This window comes from Lipophrys pholis (genome assembly GCF_963383615.2).
Source record: "Lipophrys pholis genome assembly, chromosome: 21".
In the NCBI taxonomy this organism is placed as follows: Eukaryota; Metazoa; Chordata; class Actinopteri; order Blenniiformes; family Blenniidae; genus Lipophrys; species Lipophrys pholis.
Genome location: NC_137649.1, coordinates 7,105,639 through 7,133,235, shown reverse-complemented (window position 1 = coordinate 7,133,235; position 27,597 = coordinate 7,105,639). Strand labels below are relative to the sequence as shown.

General features: G+C 40.3%; 1 protein-coding gene across 4 annotated transcripts; it reads right to left on the bottom strand.

The window, feature by feature from the left end:
• Nucleotides 1-791: 791 nt before the first annotated feature.
• Nucleotides 792-26,117, bottom strand: LOC308126141 (E3 ubiquitin-protein ligase RNF19A). 4 transcript variants are annotated; one of them, XM_080490297.1, is made up of 10 exons: nt 26,073-26,117; nt 16,056-16,659; nt 15,201-15,691; nt 11,877-12,082; nt 11,078-11,225; nt 8,850-9,012; nt 7,564-7,678; nt 4,583-4,714; nt 4,174-4,444; nt 792-2,399 (listed from the first exon to the last, which is right to left on the bottom strand). In XM_080490297.1, the coding sequence occupies exons 2-10, from the start codon at nt 16,206-16,208 to the stop codon at nt 2,132-2,134; spliced, it is 1,947 nt and encodes a 648-aa protein (XP_080346423.1). In that variant the 5' UTR covers nt 16,209-16,659; nt 26,073-26,117; the 3' UTR covers nt 792-2,131. The 4 variants fall into 4 exon arrangements, with proteins under 4 accessions (XP_080346423.1, XP_080346425.1, XP_080346424.1 ...); XM_080490299.1 differs by having other exon boundaries at nt 11,078-11,219; nt 26,073-26,102; XM_080490298.1 differs by lacking the exon at nt 26,073-26,117 and adding an exon at nt 18,994-19,151.
• Between the last annotated feature and the right edge of the window lie 1,480 nt (nt 26,118-27,597).

Genomic DNA, 27,597 nt, shown 5'->3' with positions numbered 1-27,597 from the left:
AGTGGGTCAAAGGAGAACCCAGTTTTCTTCAGTGTAAGTCTTTTAATTCCCACCAGAGTTTTTTTAAATTATTATTATTATTTAGTTTCTAATTAGCAATAGTTGCAACCTTTATTAGACATAGCGTTTAATCTGCCATAACTTTCTTTGAACTGAGGACAAAGTAGATGCTTTCTTTGCCAGACTAGAAAGATTGAGCCTCACTGGTTAGTTTGCAAAAAACATATAACAATACATGGTTATCAATGGAAGGGCATCACGAGTGCAGGTTTTCTTTAATAATATATATTGCATTAAAAATAATCATATCATTCCTTTAAAGCCACACAGTAACTGCCAATGTCCTGACATAATAAGAGGGCTGGCACAGTGGTTAGTGCTCTCGCCTCGCCATGTGAGGTTAATTGGTGACAATAAACTGCCCCAATGTGTGAGCGTGTATGTCTCTGTATTTGCCCTGTGATAGACTACTGTATATGGAATGTATTTTACTGGCCATTGGTGTGTGTGTGTGTGTGTGTGTGTGTGTGTGTGTGTGTGTGTGTGTGTGTGTGTGTGTGTGTGTGTGTGTGTGTGTGTGTGTGTGTGTGTGTGTGTGTGTGTGTGTGTACTGATGACCAAGTGAGGATGCATCCTGCATTTCACCCACATGATGCTGCTCATAATGACCATAGTCTGGGTGAAGTATAGAAGATAGATGACGGGACAGTCTATAGATGCACATAGAGTTTTAGAAAACAGATCTATTGCTCTTCACCACAGGAAAGAAAATAAATTCTGAGACACAGAGGGAAATATGTTCTGTCCTTCATGGTGAAATCTTTATTCACTTACTTTCCACAACCCGTTGCAGGTTACCATGTCAAGTCCAAGTTCACATCAGTATTTCACACTCAGGAAGCTAAGCAGTGCATGTACTGTAATAGTCATGTATTTCTCACAAATCATCAGCGAGGGGTTATTACAGTTTGAGCCTGTGGGTGGCATGCTGCTGTTTGTCATTTTGGTGCTCTGTGATCATTTTGAGGGCATCTTCAGTTTATGTTTAATGCTCTTGGCGGCACACACTACTGCAACTACACTGACTGCTGTGGAAGGTTGAATGTGTCTGTACGTTTTAATGTGTTACTCTGGATACACAACGATTTGTTAGATTCATGCTTTCAGAACTCCTTACAAAACAGCGGAGTGTTGCGGCCATGTTCTCCTATACTGGAGAAAAGTATAGCGTCCTCAGATTAAAAGGAAAAAGCTCTGTTAAGGCCAGAAGCTGCTCTAAAACAATGCAGCAACTCCGTCCCCACAGTGTTTCTACGGAAGACTGTGTATCTGTGTACAGGTTAGGATTCGTGGTATTTATAAGCCCTCGGGTCAATTCAAACCATCACTGCCACGTAGTCACAGAGCACCTTCGACTCCATCAGAGAACAGCAGTTACAGGCGTGAACCTTTCCTGATGTAATTTTCGACTGGATTTCTGTCACAAAAGAGTCATCAAAAAGTGCAGCATGCATCATCTGGGTAAAATAGTCAAACTCAGGTGTGAACACTGCATTTTAAAATACTGAACGTACTCCTTCAGGTAGAAAATTGCTTCCCGAATCACAGCATGGAGAAGGAAACCCTTTGTATTCACTCACTGATAAGACAGTCACGATTCTCTGTCAACCCCCAGAAACAAATCATGCTTACAGTGATCTCTTTATTTGTAAAGGATAATCGATGGGGGGGAAGTGAGGTCACTAAAAAAGACGAGCCAGATAAAGAGAGGACTTCATGAAAAGATCCATAATGGAGGGATCGTAAGGTGGTTTCAGAGAGGACAACGAGGAAAAAGGTTGACTGAACAAGTCAGCTCACATGCTCTCCTGCCTCACTTCCCTTAAAGTTTTTAGCCCTCCAAGTGTTTATGTCATGCTATTTGTCTCATTCACACACACACTCACGCTCATATTTTTCATTTGCTCTCTTTAACCCGCATCTTCCTTAGAGGGTGGAGCTAGAAGGCATCTGGTGAGAGAGGGCCCATCTTGGAAGCAGGCGGAGGCCTTGGTCTTGATCCAGTTTATAATCTGTTTCCACGGAGCCTGGCATAATCTCCAACCAAGTACAAAACCTGCAATGAAGGACCTCATACACCGTCTATTTCGAAGACTGGGAAGACTGTCCCTTCGTCTCCTGCTTCCCCTCCTGGTTTCTCCCTCCCTTCCTGCTTGGCTCCGCCCCCCTCTCGTCTCTCCACTCCTGAGGCACACAGGTGGTCTTGGGACTGGGACTGCGAGTGTCCCAGTGACTCCACCGACAAGCTTCGGCTAGACAGGATGCTACTTAGGCTGGACTGGCGGGCGCCTCTGTGATGGGTCTCAATTTCAACCCGGACCTCGATATTAGTTCCTTCCCTGTGGCAACAATAGACACGTAAGACTTATGTCAGTATACAACACTGTGCAAAATATCTACATCCAAACCCCCGGGGATCAATGTGAAACAATAAACTCCATCATACAGCAAAAATAATGAAAAGAGAGGAGAGCAATAAGAGCCAGGTCTTCTGCTCTGACCTTTACATTGTTTATTTGTCTGAGTTTATACTCACAGGATCCAGGATCCAGGATCTAAAGGAGGTAGTTTGTAAATGTACAAAGTTTTTGATTACATTGTTAATCATTTATAATAATTACAGGATAAATCGGATAAATGTTGAAACAAATGATTTATACATTTTTCTTCAATCATTTAAGGAGCTATAAAGATAAAGGATGGGGGCTGCATCTGGATTTGTTTTTGTTTTTAAATAACTATTTTTCCACTTTAAACTTTGTAGTTGCAGCAGTTTTTATACAAACTTTCAGACTGATGGCCCTTTGTAAATATTGCAGACCTGCGCATCATAAAGGAAAAATAGCTAAATCCATAGTGGTGTTACATAAAGTCAGATTTTCTCTAATAAGTCTTCTTTACTCACTTTATATAACACAATGATTCTACCATATCTAACTTACTGCGTGGAAATTTGGGGCTCGACCTGTAAAACCTATACACAGCCACTGTTCATTTAAAAAAAAAAAGGGCTCTGAAAACAGTATAAAATATAAGATATAGAGATCCATCAAACCCACTATTTATCAAATGTAAGTCACTCAAATTTTATGATATAGTTGATTATCATATTCTTCAGGTTTTGTTTAAAGCCAACAGTAAAATATTGCCAAAGAACATCCAAGAAAGGTTTGAAAAAAGAGAAAGTCACTATAATTTGAAAGGAACAGACATCTTTAAAAAAAAAAATAACAGGTTGAATTCCAAAACAATGGAACTGTCACAGTGACAGGAGTTAGTTTATGGAACGCACGTAAAAGAATCAGGAACTCTCCTGGCATTCAAGAAACACATAAAAACTACAATGTTAAAAAAGGTATTTTGATTTGGACAAACATGAAAATGCTGGTTTTGTATCTTTTTATATTGTAAATATTGTACAGGAATGCACAAAGATATATGCAAAACTGCAAATATTTAGAAAGTTGGACATTAACAAAAATAATAGACTGATGTAAAGTGATTGTGAGGTAACAAACGGGCGGATATCAGAAGACTGATTCTCTTCTAATTTTCATTCAGACTGTTGGATTGGAAGGTTTGTTGCGGGGAGTGTTTTTAATTATTAAATTTGAAATAAACAAATAAAATGAAAATGAAATGGCACCACAGTGAAGCGTGTTGGAGAAATACTTGACTATATCTGACTTGTGGTCATTGACATTTACATTTACATTCACGTGGTCAGTTAATAAAAGAACCTCAATCCATTAATTACTGATCTTGGATTAAGTTTATCTTTTCATTAGACTTTGCATTATGTTGATCCTCATAGGTGGATATTAGAAATGACTGTAATGAGTAGCATTTTGAGGTACATTCCATTTTATGTGTTTTTTTATGTGATATACTACATTAAAACCACATGTTTCTCTGCATTGATATCAACATTTTGTAATATGTAATATTTATAAACTTTGTGTTACTGGCAAATATGCTTTTAATGCTCGTAAGATTAGCTGATTAACAATTGATTTAAAACACAATTTGAAAAATTTATATTATTAATCAAAATTAAGATGAAGATAGATCTGCACTGAAATACGGTTTTAAACCCCTCGGGGCACCATTTACCTCAAAGGAAGCACTTGTGTCTCTTCAGGCTTGCTGTCAGGCACTGTAACCACCTCGCAGTCAGACTGGCTGTCCTGCTGGGTGTGTCCATGGCGTTTTGTGGCGTCATCCAGTGCCACGTATCTCTCGAGCTCCGGAGGAGTGGTGCTAGTGCTGGGAAGGACGCCCACTTCCTGCACACTGACTCTGACCTCCTGAACGCTGGTGTCGCTGAGCGTGGAGTTATTCTGACCCGTCCAGTGATCACTGACTACATGAGAGAATAGAAGATCTATAAGAGAAGTTGAAACGTAATCAGATCGGGTCGAAATACAAACAGAGAATCACACTCAAGCACTCTTGAAAAGAGCACTGTGAAAACCGCAAGATATTCGGTTTTGACCACACAACGAATGATTGGTGCACTCACAGCTGGCTAAGTCTTCCAGTTGGATTTTCTGTGTTTCAGGAGGTTCACCCTGCGGCCGACACCACCCGTTCCTACAGAGCGACATGGGAACGACCCCATAGACATAAGTCAGCATTAACGGCACACCCACACCTGAAAGAAATCAGAGAAGTATCTATAAAGTCAAATAATACATCACAATGTGTTAAGCTCGACTGCATTACATGGGGGGGGGGGGGGATTTTTCTTATACTTTGGTCACTGAATTAATGAAGGGAGAATACTTAACCCTATACACCACATTTTGACCATGACACTGTCCCTTTTGATTTTTTTGATTTTTTTTTATGCCTATTATATATTTTTTTAAATGTCGTGGAATATGTTTCGGTTGTGTCGGAGGTTTAGATATTTCTGGAAGCAAAGCTGCATGTGACACAAAACTTAAGATTGAAACTACTTTTCTACATTGTTAAATAGAAATAACTTCAGAATGCACGTGGGGATGCACAAACAGGTAAAGAAGCATATACAATGGTTTACATATGTTTTACACTAAAACTGTGTCTTTTTCATTCGTCATGCAGATTTTGCTCTGAGACGATAGAAATGTTTGGATACGTATTTTACATATGAAAGCAGCTGCTTCCTGAAGGTCCATATGGATTAGTAGATTATGGCTATAAATAGTCTAGTTAACTTTAGTGGTTGTTAGGGGTGTTTTTTTTTGTTGTTTTTTTAAGAAATAAAGATTTTTGTAACATACCTGTTTGTGAAAAACCTTGGTGTTTTTAGTGGCTTTTATAATTTTTTATCTGATTAGAAGCCCTCAAGTATTCAATAAGTGACATGCAATATTTTTTTCCCTTTTAAAAAAAAATGCAGTAGAAGATTAAGGAAACCAAGGTGACTATATTTGTGTACAAATGCATTTTCCAAACATATCGAAATGGTTTTAATAAAGTTGCTCTTCAGCTGCTCGCTTCTTTACAGAGGGTCATCACAGTAAGTTATTGTCATTAGTGCAGTAGAGATCAATAGTTTTTACTCGGTTACATATACTCAAGGTCAGGATTAAATTTGATGCACCACCAGGAAAGACCTTTTTGGGTTTTTTTCTGTTAGTATGAATAAATAATTAGACTCACGAATTAAAACTAGGCATCGCTGCAACATAGCCTATAAGCTAAATGAGTCACAGACCTAATATTACACATCCAATCACACATATTCCTCAATACTCTCAGTCACTTTTAAGATAAACTGCTTTTTCTTACTAAATTCTACACTATTACCATAGCATCCCAAAACTAACACAAGGGGGAGCTCCTCCTGCTGCATTGTCACTGTAAGGAGCTGCACAAACTGGAGTTGAATAATTTGGACAAAACTATTTAATCATCAGAACATAGCAAAATTCACATGAGATTTTAATATCTTTGATTTGTCACTAGTTTACCCTTCATAACCTTGACTAAAGTGCACTGAACCCCTCCATCTTGGTGATCCGCAGTCTCTCTATGCTCTGTGATTATGCAACTTGTTACCAAGATAGGAATTTAGGAACACAAAGCAGAGTGCCAACCAAACAAAGGGACATCATTAACACAGCGGGACTGAGATGCAGCTACAGGGTGAAATCAGGGCAGGAGGACGAGTCTGCCAGCCAGTGTGTGTGTGTGTGTGTGTGTGTGTGTGTGTGTGTGTGTGTGTGTGTGTGTGTGTGTGTGTGTGTGTGTGTGTGTGTGTGTGTGTGTGTGTGTGTGTGTGTGTGTGTGTGTGTGTGTGTGTCTGCAAGACAAGAAAGGGAGCCACGACAGCAAAATAAGAAAAAAAAAAGCTAAGAAAAAAAATACGGTAATAAATTGTTGATCAGTGAGTTCACAATGTAGAAGAATAAAAACATATGGCAGAAGAGAGAAGCTGACTGAAATGAGAGTGACAAAGAAAACTGTGTAGTGATGGAGGTGTAGGCAGGGTGGTATATACAGGGGTGGGTGGTGAGAGGAAGGTGTGTGATGTAGCTAAATGTGTGTGAGATGTACTACAACAGAGACGGTTGTGGTGAATCTGGGAAGCTGCTAAAGCCTTAAGGAGTTCTGTCACAGCTGTGAACAAAGTGTGTGCGTGTGCAAGTCCTGTATGTGTGTGTTTAATTCCTTGTTCACCGGATGGCACACTAACCCATGGGTTATGGCTGGATTTAGGGTCTGCAAGAACTTACATCGTCCCCCATAAAACAGAATACGTGTCAAATTATTCCTGCTTTGTTTTGTTTTTTCTGTGCCGGTAACCTGACTGTTTATGCAGATGAAATCAGATGCAAGTTCAGATCTAGTGGTTTATTAAAAGATTCACTTCACAAGCTGGGAAATAAGTGTTGTTACTTTCATGCTGTGAGTTCTGTCGAGAGCAATTCAACTTTAGCTTCTGTAAATGATCACAAGCAGGATGAAACGGCTTTGTGAAAAGGTTAACAGAAGCGACTCCAAACTCTTTGGTTAAAAGTCACACTACATTTGTGAAAAGCTGGAGGTGTAAAAATAAACGTGCTGGGGTGTTACAGGAGGTAACACTGGCAACTATTTCTGTGTAAACATGACAGATACAACAAAAGCAGAGAGATCAGATACTCTTCTTTGTCTGGATCATTTTTTTCCGTCACAAAACATCAATCATATCCTCATTTTTAAGTCTAAAACATTATGAAGAGGTTCCCCGACAGTCTTCCTCCACTGTTGTACTGCAACTTGAGCCTTAATGACTCAAAAAATGTATATCGTGTGGAAAAAAGTGATAAACTACATGTAATTAGTGCCAAACACAAATGAGCATACTTCACTTTACTTTCTTATAAGAGTTGTTTAGTGTCAGACCTGAACTGCTGACAAGTATTAATCTGAATTCATAACAAATGCAGTTTTTAATAGTAATGTAGAATAAGCCCATTTTGCACTGTAGTGTGCAGGAAAGAAGATGTTGTGTTTTTGTTTGTTCCTCACCCACAGTGACAGCTGCTATGACCGGCGACACAAACACTGACATCATCACCCCGCTCGCCACCGTCAAGTAGTGCTTACTTCCTGAGATATTGTTTTTCTTACAACGGCCATGGACCTGCAGGGTCATAAACAAAGCAATGATTACACACTGGAAACATCATTTGTTGCTCGATGTTTCCCATTTTTACAACCACTTATACGTGTCCTCTAAAAGTGTGTATTCAAGCCTTTACAACCAGTGACATTTTGAAGTTTTGGTTCTAATCGTTATTAGTTTCTGATGATGATTCAATTTAAAGGTTGTGTCACTGGTTAAATGAAAATTTATATAATGTTTTAGATACAATCTAAAGGAAACAAAACTCACTGAGGTTAGTAAACAAATACTGCAAAACGATTAACATGATTCCATGTTCGGTATAAAGTAGAGGAGGATCTATCTATCCATCCAGCTTCTACGTCACTTTATCCTACTTTACTAGAGGCGGTCCACACAGTCGCCAGTCCATCACAGGACAAACACAGACAAGTAGAGAGTCACACTCAATTTGATGTAAAGTGGACTGGACCTATAAATCATAGCATTATAATCTCTGAATAACAACTACTTTAAATCTCTGTCTTTGTTTTTGTGCCACAAAAAAAATGTATATATCATTAAGAAATTCACATTTAATGAACGGTCTCTTTCAAACACATGAAATTTTAATGAAAGAACTGCAATTTCAATAATATTTTGCCTCAGATCACCATGTGGTTGACAACTTCCAGATCACAGTGGATATTTACATCTTCAAAGACATAAAACATTCGGTCACATGTAGCTGGAACTCCAAAATATAGTTGACTAGTTCATTTTATGATCACAATAACTTGTCAAAATCTAGAAATGTATCTTTAATGGAGACACATTTCTTCTTCTCCCGATCACCTGAAATGATTCACCACATAATACAGTCTAAAGTGGGAAAAAAAATTAAGTTATACCCTTGATGGTCAAATAAAAATAACGTAATTACTGTCACAATTTCTCACATCTCTTGAAATTTCACCTGGCGGGCTGTTTCTGGCCTGCGGGCCGACGCCTCTGATCTACAGACAATTTAAAGTGAACACTTCACTGCAAATGCATGTTTTTGGACTGCGGGAGGAAACCAGCGTAACAAGAAAAACTCTCCAAGCCCAGACTCAAACCGGGGATATTGCCTTTGTGAAGCTCGCCACTACACTACACAAACATCCTCAACTCTTGAATGAAAACACTGATAGACCTAACAGTGACTGACCTTGCGGCCCATGTAGATTGGTATTCCTACAATGATGACTGGGATGGCGATGCCCGCGATGAGGGAGATGACCACCGGCGCTCCGAGCAGCATGCCCACCTGCCACAATACCTTGCGGGTTTGAGACCATGGCTTCTTCCCCCAGAATGTGCAACCTGAGGGACTGAAAGCCACACCAGGGGAAATCAGTGAAGACTGCGAGCTTTAGAGAAAATAAGTAAATGAACTGAATAAAACAATGGATCCTTCTGACTGAAGTGAGCTCTTCACTTTCCATGCAGAGGCATTATGAGGTGACAATTTTAATTTATATTGTGTTGGTTTGAGATAAACTTTATTCTGGGACGCAAACATCACGTGTACATTCATACAAACATATTTAGAATCATTCCACGTGATCACAAAAACATGATCATCCCAGCTTCTAACCACATCTGGTGCAGACATGAAGCACTGTGGAACAATGGAGTGAAACATCTGCGAACAACATGAAACATCAGTGGACTGTCTCAGTCTTTACACTGTTATCCAAACTAAATAACCACACATTTTTATCATTCCACTTCTGTCCTAACTATTTACAATGATTAGTCATATGCGCATTTAATTTATTTACACTTTCCTGTGAGAGGCAACTAACAACTTGCTGGAGCAGAAGAGAAAATATTAAGTACATGAAGGTTATTTTGTTCATTTTATTCCTCATAGTATGAATTTGTGTCGCAGCAAAAAATGTCCCTTTGGGGGTTGTAAGGTCCTGAGTGAGGGAGGTTTATGGTGATGTAGACGACCGTGTTCTGTTGCTTTGAAATGGCAGATTTGCAGTGAGAAGCTAAAAGCTCTGTCCCTCAATGGAGCCTCTTTGTCATTTGTGGTACGAAAGGCAGACGGTGGTGAGGAGAGAGGAGCAGGGACACGAGGGGATCGAGGGAGACAGCGTAGGAAGTCAGTGAATGACAAAGCATTCATAAATAGTTCACACTCCACTCGCACATTTCATTCACTGCGACTCTAAAACGGCCGGCAGAACGATTAAACTCTCTGAATCCGAGGAATCCGCACATTCTGCAGCATGAAAATATGGAGGACCAATGGAGCAGAATAACTGATGACAAGTCAGCAGCTACTGGAAAAATCAATAGAAGCCAAGACACAGTGTTTAAACCGGTGCAGCCACTGAACAATGATGTATGTGTTAATCCTGCTGACCGGCAGGTTCCCCCCCCCCCCCCCCCCCCCCATCACTGAATGAGTATTGCTTTACAGACCAAAGCCTGGTTTCAATGTGTAGACTCTCATTTTATTGCAGCTTGTTATGAAGTGTAAGATCTTCAGGATGAAGTGAAGTATTTTACAATTCACACAAAACTCGCCCTTAAAGTATTATTCCTTATTGTGTTGAGCCAAGGATCAAGTTCTGATGCTTTAATCCTTTTGTATATTCTACTTTTAGTGTGAAAGCCCAATAAATGAAAATCAGATACAGTGAAATATCTGTATATACTTTGTTTTATACTACATCGTTTTGATATATAGTATATGAGTCATGAAAATCAAAAACAGTGCATCTCAACATAGCAACATACTTTTAACCGGAGATCATAATAATTCTCATTTTTAAAATGCTTGAAAATGTTAAGTTTCCTTGTAGCGAGTGTAGCAATAACTGACAAAACAATAACTTACTCAATTATTGTACATTCACTTCTTTTAAATGCACCTGTGGTAATTCTATTTCTGATTAATCACAAACATTTAATAGTTGAACAGGTGAATGAATGAACAAGGGAAAGCAGTCAGCCATTGATTAAAAAAAGAAAAAATGTTGTTCTTCGATAATTTCCTGTGATATCAACAGATAGAAGTTATCTGTTACAGCACCGGTCGTTTAGTTTTGCGCTTTGCCCTGTTTACTGTTCTCATCTCCTGTTTCCTAGTGTCCACATGTTGTATGTAATTGTGGTTGTTATGGTATTGGTTTTAGTTTCTTGTTCCAATTCGTGTCAGATTTCACAATTGTGTTAATGTGAACCATCTCTCTCTGTTGTGAGGAAAATAATAACTCAAACGAAAAAAAACAAACCAAATTCAGATATTGAAGCCTCCACTGCTCCCTGTTTCTACACTTTACTGACTGTTCTCCGAGTTGAGAAGAATCTCACCGGTGTGAATCAAAAGGTGTTGAGTGGAGGGTTTGCTCTGTGTGTGTTTATGTGGCGGCAGGATACCTGAGGTAGTGCACGTCGGTGATCTCCTGCATACACAGCCAGCAAAACTGGCAGGCACACACAGTACAGTTCATTCGGTTACAGCTGCCGTCGTTGGTTTTCATGATGTAGGCACCACAGCGAGGACATGCTTTGATCTCCTCTGCATCTGCAACACGGCGGACACGTGAGACTCCACATGATTTACAAGGTTTATTGATCAACTTCAGCTTACAGTTAATCTACATTTAGTAAGATTAAAAAATTCTGAAGCTATGTTATAGGTGCATGTAAAAAAAAGGAATATCGTCAAAAAGTGCCCAGTTTTGTCAGTTAAGTATTTCTATACTGTATAGTTTTATTTGCCTGAATAAACAAAAAAAACAACTTTAAATATTTCAGTTATATCTATTAAAACATATAGATGTCTCACTATTTGTATTAAATTCTGAATTATGTATTCTAATCCTTTATGTAATGTGTACATTACATTCACCAGAGTGAAATTAGACTCAAGTATGTTTCTAATATGAGGAATTGTCCTTGATGAAAGTGATTTTCAATGTACCAGAAAAAAGCACTTATGAACACATGACTGCACCATCATGCACACTGATTATACCAATAGCACGACTGTGTTTTTCAAATCTCTTTGAAAAAAAAAAAAGTATTTACTTGACTGTGATATTTTTTTTTTATAAAATGTCGCAAAAGTTTCATTCTTCTCCGCTGAGTTTTTATTACTCTTGTAACTTCAGAATGTATCCATACAAGCGATTTGGTCACCAGTCGTGTTTTCAACAGTAGCTGCCGGTCGTACCTCCACCCGGTTCTTCATTGAAGACGTACAGCGTGGAGGCGTCGTTGCCGCCTGACGTATGGCGGGCTCTCTGCCGCCGCGCCTGGTCGCAGGTCTGATTGGGGTGCCACAGCTGCCGACAGTGGTAGCAGAACTCTGTCTCACATCCCTCGCGGCCACAGCTCAGCTTCGGACACTCTGCACAGCCGTAAGCGATCACTGCGTAACTGGGGAAGTGGAGCAAAAAGGTTCAAACGAATAAAGATAACGGTATACTGTGTATGGGCATCTTTCTATCTTACTATAGGCAGGTGGCCCGTCCATCACAATGCAATACACACAGACAGATAGTCACGCACTTACATTCACTACTGTGGGCAACTAACCTATACTGCATGTTTCTGAAGAATAGGCAAACTTACAAAAAAAGGCTCTTTTGATTATATTTTTTATTAACAATTTTTCCAGTCTACTGCTTGATAATGATTTAGTCCTTTATCACAATGTGCATAAGTATAAGTATCCTTGTATTCTTAGAAACATTTATTTCAACCTCTCTTGACATTTATTGCTTTATCTCCTTCGTGTCTGTTTTGCTCAGACGCAGTGCTTCTGTTGGAAGCAACAACTACACTGCTCATTATAATGACGAGAACAAGAAGGCGCACGCCGGCGGACCTAATCTCACTGCTCTGAAGTAATATTAACATAAATTTCAATACTCAAAAGATTGTGTGATTAATGATCAAAAGGATGTGAAAGTAAGCATGAGCGATCTGAGCGCTCCAGCTCTCCTGCGATGACGCACTTTAAAGGATCCACCACTGGTCCTTCCATCCCTGTGTGGGGTTTTCAGGTTTGACTGGAAGGCAGACCCAAGCAGGCCGAGGGCCACACACACACTCCTCTAAGAGGATAATTACACTGCTGCTGTGATTTCACATTCGTGTCAGACCAGATCTTAAGTGAATGTAACCGATCTGAGTCAAAGCATTGCGGCTGAGCAACAAAGTCAGCAGTGCTCGTGCATAAATCACACTAAAGTGTGAAGTGAAATATATTTGCCATGTGATGGAATGGCGACCTTTACACATCAAATGAATAATGTAGAAGATAGATGGATTTTGAGTTCTCCAGGAAAAAATACATATTGTAATCTTACTCGTTGTTCATCATCTTAACAAGGATAAAACAAGATGTTTTGTTGGAGGTTGCTGTACTTTAGTGAGCGAGCAAGTTAGCACGTTCACATTTGTTTAGTTAGACAATGGTGAAGACACAATAAATAGCTCAACAAACAATTTCCAGACTTTATATGCACTTTTACCTCTTTGACAGAATGTTTTTGATTGAAATTGTATGAAATTCACATACAAAATATATTTATATGCCAATGAAATACATCAAAAAACAGTAATAATTCATCATCCACTTTGCAGATTGTGTTTCTGCAACATAATCAACAATAAAAGGTCTTCTTACTGCATTTTGTTCAAAACCACCTGCAGCATCAAATATGAAGCAAAAGCATGATGTAGTGCACACACAGAAGTGTTAGTTTGCACAAAACAGTAGAGAAACACACAAAGTGTCACACTTCCTCGGAGCCAGAGTAATCTCCTGCTAAGCTTCTGTCACTAAGACCTCAAGGAATGTTTGGGAACATGGGAATACACACACATCCTAACAGTTAATAACTGGTTTACATAATGAGTAAATACTTCAAAGGCTCTAGTGTGTGGGACTATTTGTGATTTTAGAAAACGAGAAAATTCTCTATTCCCCACTTAACTCCAGTCTTTTTTCACCTATCATATTTAATTCACTGTGCCGTATTGATTTTTACTCCCTTCAATTCATCATGAACAGCATGCGAGTATTGGCAGTCCAGGGAGACAGTGTTCTGCTGAGTTCTGACCCCAAGTGCGTCCACGCAGACCCTGTATGTGGAGTAAACGCGTGCACGCCACGCGCACTCTGTGATTTCCCATCAGCAGCACTATCCTGTTACCCAGCGATGAGCATTTGATGAGACTGAAATAAATCAGACCCCAGTCAGATATCACATTTGGATGAATACTTTTCTTCCCAATATTTTAATAATATTAGCTGGTCAATCTTTATATACAGACTGGAGCTGTCGTGTTTTTAACACCTGTCATGCAAAAAAGTTAATTTCATCATTTAAATTAGCCTCATTACATTTAAAATATTTACATTATCTAAAAATGTCCCCTCCACCTCAGAAGAGCCCTATATAGTTGTATACCAATGAGGTTTTGTAGAGCTTTTCAATATAGTTATTTTATTTAGCTTAGTATATAGTTATTGCATAGTGTAAATGTAGCCTTTTAGAGTTATTGTTGCAAATTATGTGGTTATCTAAAGTGTTTTATGTTGATTCATTACAGAATTTTAAATATTGTGGTAATGGTATTTATATTGTATCTAAATTCATTAAATTTTTTTTAGCAATTTCTAATCTGTTAAGCATGCGATTGGGTGTTTTCAAATAAATTAAAGGCAATGGTGAAAATGGAGGGGGGCGCCTTATAAAATATTACCTAGGAAGCCACATTGGGTAGGGCCTGCTCTGGTTGCCCCAAAATCTCAAGGTAAGCTGGGTAAGACAAGTTGACGGTATAAAATACAAAGTGAGTTTATGTCCTCGCCCTTCTTTGCTTTGTTTATCACGCAAAACTTGTCAAAAGTTCAAATAAAACATGTTGGGAAAACACATACTCCTCTCCCACACTGTGTGAACTTACAATTTTTACCTTAATGATGACAGTTTATCATCTCAAAGTAAAAGCAATTCCTCTGACAGTAAAAACCACAACACGCAGCCAGTGGTGGGGTGACAAGGCAGTCATAATGTTGTGTTGGATTTGGGCGCAGTAATTACAGTATATTGAATTGCTACTGTGTGACACACGATGTCAATAAAATGCATTTTGCAAGTTTACACAATGCAGAGCAGCCTGTATTCTGACTGCAACATTAAATTTTGTTTTCACTGTGAGGGCAATAAACTGCGTATATGTAAAGAAAGGCCTTTAATTATTGCCTACATCAAGGAGGGTATGTTTGTTTGTCTCCCAGTAGGATTACAGAAGAAATGCTGCTCTGATTTTTCAGGCAATCTGGTGGAAGGGTGTAGCGCAGGCCGAGGACAGATTACAGTGCAAACGCTTTTACTTACAGCGAATAATAAAAGATGTGTGGATTTGATTTCGAGAAAGATGTTTATCGAAGTGACATTTTTTTTGTAATTCCACCAGTATGTTCAACACTGGACTGAAACACCACTTTGTACCCAGGTGGCGCCTCCGGCTCAATTCTCACCTGCAGTCAGGTGCAGGACACCAGCGTGTGTCTGGATCAGAAGCCAGAAAACGCCTCAGCTGGTACTCCTCAAAGCGCTCCAGCAGTGCCCTGTCATCCAGAATGGCACGGACATCCAGCGGCGCCAGTGTTTCTGGGCACTGCGGGCATGCGATGCCCACCCGGCTCTCTGATATCTCAATGCGCAGGTACTGACGGAGGCAGTCGGCGCATGCCCTGTGGGAACAGGAGGTGAGTCGCGGGAAGTGGCAACGTGGTTGACTGAGCAGGCACAGTGGGCATTCCTCCAGGTGCTCGTCCAACAGCTGCTCCTGGCTGGAGGAGGAAAGGGACAGGACGCCGGTGGAGCCGCTGCTGGCCCCGCCCACGCCATCGGCCGTGGCCTCGCCACTCTCGCCCGCCTCCGCCGATGTCGGCGGGCCTCCTCCTTCTCCTCTTTCTGCTCCAGAAAATCTTGATTCTCCCACCTCTTCTGCTGTGCGATTGAGATCCTGAGAACAATTACAGAGCGCGCTGACTCACCACATACAAACATGTGCTTTCAAATCATCTAAAATATCCTTCCATGCAGGAGCCAGATCAGAAACAGATTCGAGAAAGGAAAACTCCTATTGCTCAATGCAAAAGCGAGTGTGTACAAAGGCGGATTGTACTGTTTAGGGTACTTTGATTGGTTTCTTGGCAACATCCTTTCTAGAAATTTCCAATTAATTGAATAAACATTGTAATGGATTTGGGCTATAACAGTATGTGAGGGGGAGAAAGCAAGCAGAGAGCGATAAATCCTGAGTTAATGATCGACAGCCTCGGCTCTCTTCATGTTCTGAAAGAAAGAAAGAAAAGAGTCTGTCTAACCTGCTCTGGATGCTCGCTCGGGGTCAGCGTGATGGCCACCTCCTCTTTGGGTCGGGCGTCCACGGGCCTCTCGGTTCTCGGCTCCGATTTGGGCTTCCGACTGAAGAAGTTGAGGAAGCTCAGGGGCCCCGTCTGCTGCTTGGGCCTCTTCATGGTCTAACACTACAACAGGAGCAGCAGCTGAGGGGGACAGGCCAACGACCATGAGCAGTATGCCAAAGCGTGTGTGTGTGTGTGTGTGTGTGTGTGTGTGTGTGTGTGTGTGTGTGTGTGTGTGTGTGTGTGTGTGTGAGAGTGTTTGTGTGGGTGGGTGAGCGCAGGCTGAGCTCTCAGGGCTCAGAGTCCTGGCGTTGGACGGCCGCTCTGCTGCGTAAGGGAGGAAGAGCGGGAGAGATGGGGAGGAGGTAATCCCAGCCTGAAGGGAACATCACTAATTTGGAGCCTTTCCGAGGTCTAATCATGTGATTCACTCTGTCCGTCTTCAGTCTTCTCTCCAATCGTCTTTCTCATACACCTCTGCTGTAGCTCACGGTGTGAATCAGTCCTGAGCTGCCCCGCTGCCCTTCATGTGAAGCCTCCACTGTGATCCGAGCAGTCCTTCGCCCTGGAAACAAAATTACATCATTAAATAAAACTAAAATTACACCTTTATGATATTATTTCTTTTTCCCACGACAGACATGTCGGATGACGCTCTGAGGAAGATGTCAGCGAGGTAAAACATCTTTCCCCACTGATTTGTCACGTAAAAGTTTAAATGACAAAGTGAATATAATTCAGCAAAATTAAACCTTCTCCAAACTTATCAACACTTCCATTTTTATTGGGTTATTTTTCTTATGTTTTTAATACTTTATGAGGATAAAAAAAACAATAGCTCTCTTCAATATAAGATTATTTACTTTGATTTAAAAGTTTCTTTGTGTTGCAAACCCAGTAAAGCATCCAATAGTCTTTCTCGGCATTTCTCTTTATGGATTTACCAAAACGTCCAAAAATATCTAATCATGGTTGCGTATGAAATGTACACATATGGAACAAGCTGTCCGTAGAAAATACAGATATGAGGCATCGCAATTCATCTTAGAGTAGATGAATGCTATTGCAGTAAAAGTGCATGATGTCTTAAGTGCAGATGAGCATCTGCTTTGCCACATCTCGCTCCTTCAATGTTCATCCCCATGCAAGGAAAGTGGAGCTTTCCCCATGGCAACCAGCCAGCATGTGTCCATGAGCAAATATGAAAACATCAGCACAGCCAAACACGTTTGACCCGAGTCAGAGCCAGATGTAGGCCTGTTACCAAATATAAACAAAGCCCCTTTTTCACCTGACGTTTTTGGTTGACGTACCAATTAAATATGGGACTGCAATGTGAGTTTGAGAAGATTTTTATCCAGAGATTCTCTCATCTTTTGTGGACGCTTTGCCTGTTGCTACTCAGCTTGAGACAAGAGGAGATAATAGAAGACGCTAAAGTGCAAATATACTGTATAATCCCGGACCAAATACAGTAGGAATGGACATTGGTTTAGCATGTAAAGACAAATTTAATTCAGAGGCTACATACAGTACAATTCCATCTTGAGTGTGTCGGATCTGTGAAATAATACCACAATATTCTTTTAAAATTTCAAGGTTTTCTTCAATGTGGCACAGAGTATACATGATGACAATGTCAATATTTTCACAAAAATTAAAATTAAAATTACAACAGGAAATTACTACTATCTCAACATAAAGCTAATTTCAATAATATCTTCTGTTGCAAAATATAGTGAAATATTGTGTTCTATACCCTAATGTAAATAAACACTTCTACAACGTGTGCCTTTAAGTTACATTTTTTTCAACCCATAACACAAGGATCTAGTGTGCCTGTTGTCTGTCTAATCGGAAAATAATTTGAACTCATATGAACAGATAAGGAAATTGAAGCATTTAATATGCATCAAATTTAAGTGTTGATGGTATTTCTCTTTGAACTTTAGTTCGCGTTGGAAACTAGGCAAATGGAAATCTCTACTGCAAACAGAACAATACATCAATTGTGTAAAAATACAAGTTGGCAGAAGTTGAATTAGAGAGAAGTTCAGCTACAAGCATTTAAAACACATTTTTACATGAAACACAACTCAAACACCAACCAAATGAATACCAAAGCTATTTAAGCCTCATTTTGTCACTCCACTTTCCATATTTCAGATGTTAATGCTGTTTCGACGCACACACACAAAAACTTTGTTTGAGGAGGAGCCTAAGAAAAAGACTTGTTTTCAAAGGGTTCCTATAGAAGATCTGCTCCCTCCTTGGGTTAAGGCTGGCATCCAAATAGACACGTAGTGTAGAAAAACCCTCTCTGTTAAACAAATTTCTAACTCTACATTTAACAAACCTTTGCCTCAGATTTACGCCGAGCAAAACAGTATGTTAAGGCAAGGCAAGGCAAAAATGTTCATAGAGCACCATTCAAACGCAGAGCACACGCCTTTGCCAACGCCACATTTGTTTTTCACAAATTCTTGGGATTTATTCGGAAACCGTCAGTTGTTAACACCCCAAAATCTAATCGACTGGTCTTTCAATAATGACAAATTATCTCTGAATATTTCATGCAATTTGGATTAATAGTTTTTGTGAAAGGTTGGTAAAATACATACATACAAAGCACTAAATAAATAAATACGTACACAAAGATGAAAACATAACCTTCTCGGTCAAATTGTGTTGGCAAAGGTAATTACAAAGTCATTAACAAAGCTTTGAATAGCTTTTTGCTGCAAAACACGCCCCATTAATTCAGCATTATAAGCAATTATAGTGCACTAAGTCTGTGAGACAGAAATGACATGTGGTGCCGGTAAAAGCTAAATAACAGGAACTAATTTTAAAATTTGACCTTCAACAGTCCGTCAAAACAGGAGTACCAAAACTTAACTGTGTCATTTTGTTCCTGAAACGTATCCTGAAATCCCCTGAGAGTCATTTACATTCCAAGCAGAAAGGAGGAAGTTCAGATCGCTGCTACACGGGCCGCTCGCCTCGTACGCTCAGACATGAGCAATAAGGTCACAGCCATGAGACACAAAGAGCAGTGGAGAAGAAAGAGTCCTGACTAGTTTGACAGAAAATACTGGGAGGCCGGGGAGGGTGAGGCAGAGGAGCGGAGGTGATAGACAGCACAGACAACTCATTCTGCCTCCATTAGGCAGCAGCGAGCTTTCATAATCAGGCCCGGAGAGCAAAGAGAGCATGAGGTGATTCACAAAACCCCAGACCAATTAAAATAGCTGTCTCCATGGCACTACGTCAAATCAGACCATGGCAAATGGCTTAAAATGTCATAATAATTATAGATCATTATTCATTTCGAAATCCACAATATTATTAAGTAACTCTGTAACAGAGGATAAGGCAACTCCAGCATCTTTCAAAGATATTTGTTGTATTTTTATGAGTCATTAAATCAATTTCAATGTTCGGAAAGGCGATACAAGGTTGAGGGTCTACATGCCCCATCAATCTTTTAACAGAGACGCACAAAGAGTCGGGATTTATGTAACACTGCAGTACCTAACCTGATGGAGTCGGGGAGTTGGAGTTGTATTTATATTTCAGTCATGTGGAGATGTCGAAATCGACATGAGTAGCAGTCTCCTCTCGCTGCAGCACATCATTATATATGATAATTTAGGAGTGAAGGAAAAGACATTCTTGTCCGCTTGGAATTTGGCACCAAAACATAATGATTAGTGTTTATATTTTACATGCAAGTTTTTTTTCGCTTTCCTCTGTCGTTTTGCTCAAGGAAAAATATGGGTATAGGAGTAAGAGGCGAAATGCAGACGGCTTTATCTTCCCTTTTTTTCCCCCCATTTCTTCTCTGCTGTCGAGAGCTTGTATGTCAGTCAAAAAGAGTCCTGAAAGGACTTCCAGGCTGGTCTGTTCACTGAGGGGCACCTTCTCCAAAAACTGAGTTGAAAGCAGTAGGAGTTCAGGTGTATTCATTCAGAAGTCTGAAAACAGAGTTTTCTCTCAGCAGTTAGTCCAAACAATACTTTTCTCAAATACTGACTTCAAATGCAGAATCCCCCCCCCCCAAAAAAAAAACATCTGAAGTTTTTGTATATAACAGAATTCTCCTGCATGAAAAAAAATAAAATAAAAGCATTAGCTATATCTCGGTTCTGCTCTAACAATCCTCTTAAATTAACATCCATCCTCAACAGGGTCGGACCACAAGCACAAGCAACTCTCCCTCTATTTATAGAAATAATTCCCACACATGAAGACATCAAAAGCACACACATAACACACTTAAAAGAGATCCTTTTGCACACCAGGAACATTTTGTATCCACGTTGCACTCATATGAAGATACACATGCATACTGCAGTGCATCTCAATTATATCTCTCGGTGGTTTGCAGCCAGGGCTTGTTGGGCTCCTTGACAAGACAAGATAACCGAGCAATTAGAAAACACAATTTAATGCCCAACGACGTAGACAAATTGCCACTGTGAGGACATGAGGCAAAGATAAAGAGATCAGAAAGTAGTGACTTAGACCATATGCATGCAATCAGATTGTTCAAAACGTCCTTTCGACAGGAAATAAAATATTCTCAAAAGTACATGATAAAACTGGAAATCATTCACATCCAAATATAAACACAATAGGCTTTGTAGTAAAGGACTGAACATCCTCTTTGTCATGAACTTTTAAGTTCAGCTCCTGCTGAAAGTCAGTGCAGAGCATCTTTGAATTGTTGTAAATCCTCACGATGAGCTTGATCAGATCATCCATCCATCACACGCATCAGATACAAGCACACATTTTACCTACATTATGAGGCACGTGCAAACACGTGATAAGGATCATGCCGTCTGCTCCTCTGTCATCAGTGGCTATGACACAAACATAATGAGCAGCCATCTTTTATACTGCTTAATAAAAACTTACATAAATACCCACGTTCACACAGGCAATTTAGTTAATAGTCAAACACAAACAACTTTTTTCGAGGACTGTGGGAGTAAACCAAAGTACCCTGAGGAAAAAAATACACCCACACACAGAGAAGGCCAGCACTGATCTGATAAAGTGAGGGTTCAACCACTACACCGCCATGTGACTCGCAACCTAAAAAATTCAAAATGTTTAAAAATTCAAAATGCTTGAGGGCCTATTTTGAATTCTTTGGATATCAAACCCTCCAAAGCGCCAGAGCGCAAGAAACCGGATGAAATGGAGAAAGGTAGAAGCCACTACATCAAGTTCGGTTACATAATGAAGTGCTACTATAGAGAGATACAATGATAGCAGCGTCAGTCACACTCACTGCTCCAGAAACACTGTGGTGCCAGTCTCTGGTTACCGTAACCCAAGACTGCTGAGGAAAACAAAATGTCAAATCTATCGGCAGAACAATTTAAGATACACTTCGGTACTTGAAGGTGAAGGATAAACATTACTGCTTCTCTGACTGTGCAGAGAAAAGCAGAATTTTGTTGGCTTTAATGTCATTCATGGTGTTCCTACAAATGCAGGAGTGCATCCTCAGGTGATGATTTATTTCATCTTGAGCGTGTCTCTGTGTGTCTTTACACCTCGATGTGATTCAGAACATGTCATTTGAGGACAGCTTCAAGTGTAAATGTGGATTTATTTGTAGATTTACTTGTATTAGGAACAAGGGAAGGTATAATGTGAATGAGTGTCAAAAGACGTGATTGTGTGTGTGAATATTAGAGTAAGAAACTTTCTGAGACGTAACAAACACCTGAAGGTTTTCCCCTCCCCTTTTTGCAGCAGGGCTTTGACACTGTTGATAATATTTTTGTGTTCTTGTAACCTCTTGGTCACAAAGGATGAACATTTTCAGTCTTTAAGGGAATTTAGATTCATAAGGTACATTGAAGGATAACAAAGAATTAAAGATTAAATACAAAATCTCCCTAAGAACTTTTCTCAATGCAGGAAAACAAACATCTGAATCACTTTATACCTGCATCCAACCTAAATATCAGATTTTAAGGACCCTGAATATCTGTGCTGAAGCTCTAAGTATTCAGCAAGTTGTGTATTTTGCACAAGAGTAAACTGAACCGTGAATCATAACATGCAATGACATATTTAAAAAACGCGGTGTTCTTCTGAGAATAACAGAGCTAATGGAGAAAATAACTCATGTTGACCAGAGTCCTACATGAGGCAGTCCGTCTATGGACTGGAATTTTCAGAAGAAAAATAACCTACTTCTATTTTGTGAAATAAAATCCCGTGAAGATTGACTCTCTGCTCTTCATCTGACTGCAACTGATATAATCTGACTTTACTTCCTCTTCTTGACCAGTTTATTTTGTTATGATTTCTTGAACGATAGCCTTTTCTTTGGAAAGTATCCATATTTGGTAACGACAGTATCTCGGGTCCATCTGCTTGTACAGCTTCTATAGCAGGAATATCAAACACATTTTGCTTCACATACACATACACAGTGCAATTTGATCCCAAGTGGGCCGAACCGGTGAGCACTAGTATTATAATATATAGAACTCTATAACTCTGTTGTTGTTTTAGTGTGACAAAGTGCTAACATACCATTAAAAAGTTCACATTTATTGAACTATCCTTTAACAACACATGAAAAACCTGCCTCAGATCACCGTGTGCTTTACGCCTCACAGATCACAGTTAATTTTTATTACACTTCTTACATCTTCAAAGAAATAAAACATTTGGTCACATGTAGCTGGAACTCAAAGACATTGTGGTTCATATTATGATCAGAATAGTTTGTCAATTATTCCTAATGTCGACACATTTCTAAATCATGAGACGTGAAGGCAGGCCGCACCCTGGACAGGTCGCCCGTCCATCACGATGTAAACACAGAGACACACTCAGTCAAGTTAAATAAAAAAAAAGACGAAGAAACAGAATCTAGTAAAAAAAATAAAAAATAAATGAGTTTGGTGCCAAATCCTAAGGTAAAGAATGACTTCCTGTATGTAAGTGTGTTTGATTGATATAACAAACTTTAAAACCATATATCAAATGTTTCTAGGAAGTCATGTTTAGTGTTATTTTGCAATTATGCAAATATTACATCGTACTAAATAGTATATACTCGATCATTTCCAACATCTAGTTAGAAATGGATCCAATTTAGGGAGTTTTTATGTTGAAATGGCGACTTTTTTTCATTCATTTTGATCAGTTGAATGCTTTTTAACAAATTGATGCAACTGGCGCTTATTTATTCACACTTTAAATATCTCTTAATCACACCAGTACCGGAACTCTCACATTCCAAGTATTTGAATGGTATAAAGGTTTAATGTCTTTTTCGTCATGATCCTGTTTATTATTGACAAAGTAAACAAGGAAAACATGATAAAAGCCAATTTGGAGAAAAGGTTTCAGAGGAGGAGGAGGTGGGGATTCACCGTATTCAGGTTATTGGAACTTTCTCCGGATCTTTTTCGGATTTGAAAGAAAGTGACACCAAGCGCTCCTGCCACGCGCCATCAACTGCCAGAGGACACAAAAACAAGAGCCTCAACCACACACCTTGGCCTTAATTCACGGCAGCGCACGCACATTTTTAATTCATTTCCAACAGGCAAAGAGAAACCTGAGCCTTGAGCCAAGAGTGTGGTTGGACATCATTACATAATTGCACTGGCTGGAGTCTTGTACTCTTGTCTAATGACATGATTCAACACGCTGACTCACACCAGCTTTAATCTGACAACAAAATCAACGCGCACTCCAGCAGTTTCCTACGTAAAATGCTAAACTCGCAAAAGAAAAAGAGTATTTGACTAATTCTGTCCAAAAATTCAAGTTCATAATCTGAAGCTGCTGCTTTATATCACACAAGCCGATGGTTCCTGAATATGGCTTAAACCCTGAATGCTCCGGGAGCATCCTGCTCGGTGTTCACAAAGCTGTGAAGCTTTGAAACAAGCCTTACAGAAACTGAAAAAAAAAAAAACCACACACCAGTAGAGTTATCTCACATAAGCTCTCTTAGGCTTTGAGACTTCAAACACAAAAGCCTGTGTTTTCAAAATGAGACATGAAGTTTACAAAGGCAGTAAAGGTCAAACAATGATGAACGGAACAATCCGGGTGTTTTTGGGAATTAACACAGGCTGTGTTGAGCAGTGAGCGCTTCACCGTTTCTTGTTGCCGTTTGGTCGTAATGCAGTTTATTTATAAGTTGCTCCTGAAATCTGAATTTATCCCTCAATATTCTGCGACGAGCGAAGCCATGACACACCAGGATGAGGTTGCAACCTGATCACAGGCCCCATTTGCACGACAACGGCTCAAGTGAAAACGAATCGGTTTTGCGTTTCCATTTCAGAAAAGTTTCGCATTTACACGCCAACGCTGTGAAAACCATGTAGGAGCTCATGTTGGAGAACTAGTGGGTGCTGTTGGTTGGTTTTGTCATTAAACCATATAAACAGAGAACAATCCTCTAAAAACTTCACCAATGACAAGGATGGACAGACGAAGTCAGTGGATTGTTATTACGGGTTACTCAACTATAGTATTAGAATATTATTTGAAAACATTGTCGTGTACATGGGGTCTTAGGTCAGGGGACACAGTCAAATCTGAGATCAAGTAGCACATTATTATATTAATCTTAATTTTTTAAGGGCAATATCATTTAACATACATAGACTAGACAAGCCTAACTTTCAGAAAATATAGGCAGAATGTCCAATATCTAATTCCTAAAGATACGTCCTTGTGCAGATTGCAGTGAAATGTCCAGAAACAATTTCGTCGGTTTGCATCTTGTAATTTCACTTTTAATTTCAACTTTAATTTAGCAAATCAGCTTAAAGAAAATCCTTTTCTCTCCCACGGTACCTGCTGGTTCTCAGGGAATGTTATTTCTGCAACTTTATGCTTTCATGTTTTTACAACTTCACCTTTCCCGTGAGTATTCGGTACTAATGCTTCTTCTCTAACAGCGAGGGTGCTTGCTCTCCCCTCAACATCAACATGCCGGCCAGAATGGATCCATTGACGGGCCGCTTCTGGCCAGCGGGTCACATGTTTGACACCCTCTAGGACTGTGGCAGTCTGCGTCGTGATAACAGATCAAATGGAAATGACCGATGGGATTATTGCACAATCCAGACTGTCAAACCAGCTTCCTCTCCTTTAAAACCCGAAATAATGATTATTTAAATAAAAATTAAAAAAAAAAAAAAGACATTTTGATGAATTCTGCGCCTCACTTTGGAGGCTTTTTCGATGATTACGCGCCACCTGTTACCAGGCTGTTGCTGTGCAAAAAAAAAACCCCAAAACAAAAAGGTCAGTTTCCAGCCTGATGTTTGAGGGAAACCTGATGATACACGCTGTTGAATCTCCGTACACTGGACACATGCCCACATCAGCAATGCGGGCTTTGGAGGCATGAGAGTGACCTCAGCCTGCACGCACAACCCTCGACCTGCGCTCCGCGGCATCCCCGACCAAAATATCCACTTTGTGCAGCCACCATGTGACGCGCAGTCTCACTGACCTCTGCGCGCGTTTGGTCCGCTGCATGATGCTCGACAGTCACCTTGTAAATGATACGCTTGCCGGGAGATCAGTGTATTGTTGTGGAAAGCCTGGAGTCTGCTGCACTGCTCCATGTGTTTACCTCAATGTCTCCAATCAAACACAAACCACGGGCCTGTGGATTACATGACGGGCGCTGGAATCGCACAGATAGTAATGGTGAATTATATATTTTTGACGTTAATTTAAAGTGATTGTCACATGATGTTATTGCTGTAAGAGGTCTGATCAGGGCATCAGTTGTGCTATTGCAGGGAGTGGCATGGTTAATACGCATTCATCTTCACCTCCTGCACGTATCCGAGACGGACAAGAAAAAAAAATATAAATATAAAACAGTCTGATTGTGCATGAGAAGTCTGTTCCGGGCTGCAGATAAAGCACACAATAATTCACATTACGTAAACGGTATCTTACCTTCTCCGCTCGGCGCCTTCTCTTTGCAGCGTAGAAGCGCGCACTGGCTCCTCCCCACATCCACAGCAGAGAAATCCTCCTCCTCTTCTTCCTCCTCCTCCTCCTCCTCCTCCTCACTGCTGCACAGAAAGCAGACCGAATAGACAAACGCTGCAGAGGGGCGGGGGGTGGGCTATGGAGGTCAAGACCTGCCCGGTGCCTGCGGGAGCCGAGAGAAGAGGAGGAGATCCGCGGCGAGGAGGAGAGTCTTCCCCTTCCCTTCCCCGTCACGGCGCGTCTGTGCGGCGGCCGGAGGGGAGGTAGGAGGCCGGCACACTGCGGAGGAGCGAGCCAATGGGATGACGCACAACTCCCAGGATCTCCTTATTCATAAATGCCCAGCCCTTCAGCAACACTGCCATTCTCACACGTTCTCACGTCCAGTGCCAGATGAGAATCACATCCGCTCGCTTCATTCAAACAGAGGCACGCGTCCCAGTGTGAAGTTACATTTATTACAAACCTCCAGAAATGTTTTGAATATGTTTCTAAATCTTTAAGAATTAGCTTTTAGCCAAGTCATTCAAATCGGAAGTACAGCTCTTCAAAATATTATATTTGGTGCGTCGTTAATGTGCTGGAGAGTGGTCTTAGTCCTGAGATCACATTTTCATGTCTTGGTTTTGACCTCTGTCTTGGGATGCTCTGGTGTTGGTCTTGACTCCCTCTCGGCCTCTTAAGGTATTGATCTGGTCTGGGTCTTAGGAAGCTCTGGTCTTGGTTTACACGCTGTCTCGGCCAATTAAAAGTCTTGGCCTTGACATGCCAGGCTTGTGATGCTCTGGTCTTGGTTTAAGACTCATTCTTGGGTTTGGTAGTCTTGAATAAACCACTAGGTGTAGTGATGAGCACTTTAGCTTCATAGCAAGACATGTCATGGGTTTAAGATCAGGTTTGGTGTGTGGGGTTTGCATGTTCTTCTCACAGTCCAAAAACATGCATGGAATTGTGTAACGTAATGGTGAAGTTGGGAGTAAAATATGTGTGAACATGTGTGTCTGTTTCTCTCGGACAGTGGTTGCTCCATGACAGACTGACGTGTCCAGAGTGAACCTGCACTTTTTTTTTGAAATTATGCTTTTTTTTTTTTAATGTTTCGTTAAAGACTGCTTTTATGTTCAGGTTCATACATGTGATATACATCTACATTCTGGGGTCACCACAGCAAATCACCCGCCTTCATATTGCCGTGAGCTACTACTGATTGTACTTTATGTTGGAGGACCTGCACGTTCATAAATTATATGGATTTTCAATTCACGTATTTTCCCAACTTTGTCAAAGCAGCTTGTTGCAATGTGTGATTCTTTTGTAACATACAGTGACTCTATGCGGCCGAGAGGATAGAGGAGCAGACTTGACTTTGGGAGTTGGCAGGTTCAAAACCCACGATGGACAAGTCACCACTATTTTAAGACCTTTATTTGTCGAATACACAATGGCTCCCTTGACCCCCATCAGCTCCCCGGAGCGCCGTAATGTGGCT

Excerpts from the sequence above, each read along its gene's own strand:
- LOC308126141 (XM_080490297.1), bottom strand. The coding sequence starts at position 16,208 with ATGAAGAGGCCCAAGCAGCAGACGGGGCCCCTGAGCTTCCTCAACTTC. Across the intron at positions 9,013-11,077 it reads ACCGACGTGCACTACCTCAG|TCCCTCAGGTTGCACATTCT; the intron begins GTATCCTGCCGC and ends TGTGGCTTTCAG. Across the intron at positions 4,715-7,563 it reads CATAGCAGCTGTCACTGTGG|GTGTGGGTGTGCCGTTAATG; the intron begins GTGAGGAACAAA and ends GATTTCTTTCAG.